Below are 4198 nucleotides of genomic sequence, written 5' to 3'. Positions count from 1 at the left end.
GGGACCAGCTAGACACTACTCACTAGAGGGCTGTAGGTATTTAATTAGCTTTGTAGATGATTACTCTAGGCATGTCTGGATATACTTCCTGAAGACTAAGGATAAGGCATTTCTTATGTTTAAAGAATGGAAAACATTGGTTGAAACTCAATCCGGGAAGAAACTTAAAAGGCTTAGGACTGATGATGGTCTTGAGTTTGTGAATGATGAATTCAATAGTTTCTACAAAAACCAAGGAATTGTTAGCACAAAACTGCTAGAAATACCCCACAACAGAATGGCCTCTATGAAAGAATGAATAGGACAATCCTAGACAAAGTTAGGAGCATCCTGTCAAACTCTAAGCTACCTAAAAAATTCTGGGCAGAAGCTGCACATACTGTGGTGTACTTGATTAATAGAACCCCCTCATCTGCCATAGGTTTCAAGGTGCCCTTAGAAAAATAGACTGGACACCCTATAAAGCTGGACAACTTACGAGTTTTCGAGTGCCTATCTTATGTTCATGTAAAGGATGATAAGTTGAAACCTAGAGCTATAAAGTGCCTGTTTCTTGGATATCCAGAGGGAGTAAAAGGTTATAAGTTCTGGAATCTAGAAACCAAGAAGTGTATAATTAGTAAGGATGTGGTTTTTAGGGAAGAGGTCCTTCCTAGACTAGAATGTGAACCTGGAAAATCAGTTGATAATGACTCAGGATCAGATCTTCTAGAATTGGAAATTCAGGATGTAGTTCCCAATCATCAAGATGGAGCTGATGAGACAAAGGAGAATCCTGAAAATCCTAATACAGATGAATTAGATGAGCAAGAAGAACAAAGAGAACAAGAGCCAGACTTGATAAACTATCAGCTAGCTAGGGATAGAACCAGGAGAGTCATTAAACCTCCCAACAGACTAGGATATGCAAACCTGGTAGCTTATGCACTTCAGGTAGAAGAAGAGCTGAATGATGAGCTTAAAACATTTCAGGAAGCTATATTAGGACCTAAAAAATCAGAATGGAAAAGGACAATCGAGGATGAATTCAACTCATTAATGAAAAACAATACCTAGAGCCTAGTTGATAAACCAGAAAACTGCAGGGTGGTTAAGTGCAAGTGGATCTTCAAAAGGAAACCTGGTCAAACTTCAAAAGAATCACCTAGGTACAAGGCTAGACTGGTTGCAAAGGGAGTCACTCAAGTGGAAGGCATAGACTATAATGAAATATTCTCCCCAGTTGTAAAGCATGCATCAATCAGAATTCTGATTTCTTTTGTTGTACAGTTCAATCTAGAACTGGAGCAACTAGATGTAAAAACAACCTTTTTACATGGTGACTTGGAAGAGAATATTCTGATGGAGCAGCCAGAGGGATATTAAGGACCAGCAGGTAAAGTTTGTCTTCTAAGAAAATCACTTTATGGCCTAAAACAATCACCATGAGAGTGGTACAAGAAATCTGATTCTTTTATGATTGAAATTGGCTTTAATAGATGTCAGTTTGATAGCTGTTTTTTATTTTAAAAGAAATCTAATTTGACTCATACTTACTTGTTGCTTTATGTGGATGACATGTTGGTTGCTTGCCATGACAAAACTGAGCTTACTCGATTGAAGAAAATCCTCAATACCAAGTTTGAAATGAAGGAGCTGGGTCAGGCTCAAAAGATCCTTGGTATTACCATTATAAGAGACAGAATACAGGGAAGCTTGAAGTTGGTTCAAGAAGAATATGCAGAGAAAATTCTGTAGAAGTTCAATATGCAGAATGCTAAGGCTGTCCAAACTCCCCTAGGGCAGCACATCAAACTATCTCATGATCAGTGCCCGAAAACAGAAGAAGAACAAAAGGAAATGTCCATCATTCCATATGCAAATGCCCTGGGCAGCCTAATGTACCTAATGGTTTGCACCAGACCAGATTTGGCATATTTTGTGAGTTTAGTAAGTAGATTCATGAGCAATCCGGGAAGACTACATTGGTCTGCACTCAAATGGATTCTAAGATACTTACAAGGATCAAAATCAGTGGGCATAGTATTCAGTAAGAACAAAGAAGAAAAATATTGCATTAGAGGGTATGTTGATGCTGATTATGCAAGGGACTTTGATAAGAGAAAGTCCACTTCAGGCTTTGTTTTTACATTGTGGGGAAATGTGATTAGCTGGAAATCAAAGCTTCAGCATATGGTTACACTCTCATCAATAAAATCTGAGTATGTAGCCCTGACAGAAGCATCAAAGGAAGCTGTATGGCTCAAAGGTTGTGTGAATGAACTGGAGCTGGAACAAAAACCTGTGGAAATCAAAAGTGACAGTTAGAATGCAATACATCTGTCCAAGAACCAAGTCTTCCACGAGAGGACAAAACACATCGATGTCAGGCTGCATTTCATTAGAGAAATGATTGAAAAAGGAGAAGTCAAGATTGAGAAGATAAGAGGTACACACAATCCTGCAGACATGCTCACCAAACCAGTAACTGCAGATAAACGTAGGCTCTGTATGAGCCTATTACATGTTCAAGCATAGTTCAATATTGCCAAGGTCACTCAGGGTGTCAATTCACAAGCCAAGGTGGAGAATTGTGATGATGATATGGCTTGAAATTGCCACGGTGGAGTCAACATTAGTCAAAGAAAGCAGATTCACAATTTAACTAAGACGGCGTCGTTTTGGCTATCAAACTTAAGTGCCCTATCTGGCACTCGAAACCCATTCTGTTGCAACAAATTCAAAGCTCATCTCTCTTTCTCTCTGGTCCTATTTCAACCCTAATTCTTCGCTCATGACAGAATATTCTAGTGCCCATCTTCTCTAACGGATTGCAGATCATACTAGACAGTTGGAGGATGATCAACAGAGTCCTGATGTGTATAAAATCAAACCAATATGTACGAGAGAAAACAGAACAGTGAGAGCGCTTAATTGGGTGTGTTCTTGAAAAGACTTGAAAAGTTCAATGCAATAGATCTATATAACTGTTCAGCACATACAACCTCTACTGGTACTTTAAATAGCTCACATGGTTCCACTAGTGATATAAATCGTGTTTCCAAAGTTGAGTTAGAAGGTCTTCAAACTGATAGAGTGTCTAGTCCGCTGTATCCTGCTTCACCTACTCTAATGTCACTAGGAAATCCTCATTATCCTTAATATCTTGCCTTAGTTGCACCTCAATAGTTTGGACAGCAGTTTGGTCAGAATTATGGTCAAAATTTTGATCAAGCCCTATATCATAACAAGCCACCTGCCTTTGGAGGAATGTCACATGGCAGGGGTAGAGGTCGAAATACAGGGAGAGGAAAATTGACTTGTCAGCTATGTAATAAAGTAGGACATTCTGCTGGTCATGCTATCACAGATATAACTCTGCCTATAATGGCATGGTTCAATCCTCTATAGCTAACACATCACAACAACAGCCTTACTATGACAGTTCATATCTTCCATAACCCAATAGCCACTTTCACCATAATAATTCTCAGTATAATAGCACTGGACAGCATACACCTAGTGCTCTGCAATATAGTGGATCTGGAGGACTATATCATTCTCAGCAGCAGTCTCACACCACTCACTTTGGAACTCCATCGGAAAGATTCAATTCTGGTGTTGGGTTAGCTGGCGGTAATGCATAATGCTACTGTTAATGGTTTTGGTGTTCCTAGTCAACAGGTGTCTAGTCAAAGCCAAGCTCATTTTGTAAATGCTGGTTCTAGTCCTCATTTAAACTCAGCATAAAATTGGTATCAAAGCCTAGTTCGAATCCTTATTAGGGTTATTTGAAATTTATTTTCTGTCGTTGCAAATTATTCCAAAACTGTCCACTAAATTTGAACTCGAAAAGTTTACAAGGGACAATGATTTGGACTCTGAAGATGAAAATGGAAGCTGTGCTGATTAAAGAAGGACTAGCCTTAGCGTTGAAAGAGGAATCTGAGTTGCCTAACACCATGACTGAAGTTGAGAAGCAGGATGTTCTCAACAAAGATAAGAGCTCCTTGATTTAGGACTAGGTGACAAAGGCCTTCGAGAAGTGAAGAAGCAGAAAACTGATGCTAGATCTGGAACAGGTTAGACTCCTCTTCAATCTAAAGCTATCCCTAATAGACTGTATTAAAACAAAGACTGTTTGGTTTAAAATGGATGAGCAAAAATCTTTAAAAGTAATAAGGATGATTTTTTTGAAACTTATACAGGATTTAGAAAG

At 38.8% G+C, this 4198-nt stretch overlaps 1 protein-coding gene across 1 annotated transcript; it reads left to right on the top strand.

Moving 5' to 3' along the window:
- The first annotated feature begins 1746 nt into the window (after positions 1-1746).
- On the top strand, positions 1747-2307 carry LOC116135160 (secreted RxLR effector protein 161-like). The gene has a single exon (XM_031420875.1). It carries the CDS (start codon positions 1747-1749, stop codon positions 2305-2307), a length of 561 nt encoding a protein of 186 aa, XP_031276735.1.
- Positions 2308-4198: the final 1891 nt, after the last annotated feature.

The sequence above is a fragment of the Pistacia vera genome, unplaced genomic scaffold (genome assembly GCF_008641045.1).
Source record: "Pistacia vera cultivar Batoury unplaced genomic scaffold, PisVer_v2 Contig1089, whole genome shotgun sequence".
NCBI classification, from domain to species: domain Eukaryota; kingdom Viridiplantae; phylum Streptophyta; class Magnoliopsida; order Sapindales; family Anacardiaceae; genus Pistacia; species Pistacia vera.
This window is presented reverse-complemented; position numbering and strand designations above follow the sequence as displayed.

Bases quoted from the DNA above. Each gene is read 5' to 3' on its own strand.
- LOC116135160 (XM_031420875.1), top strand. From the start codon at position 1,747: ATGCAGAATGCTAAGGCTGTCCAAACTCCCCTAGGGCAGCACATCAAA.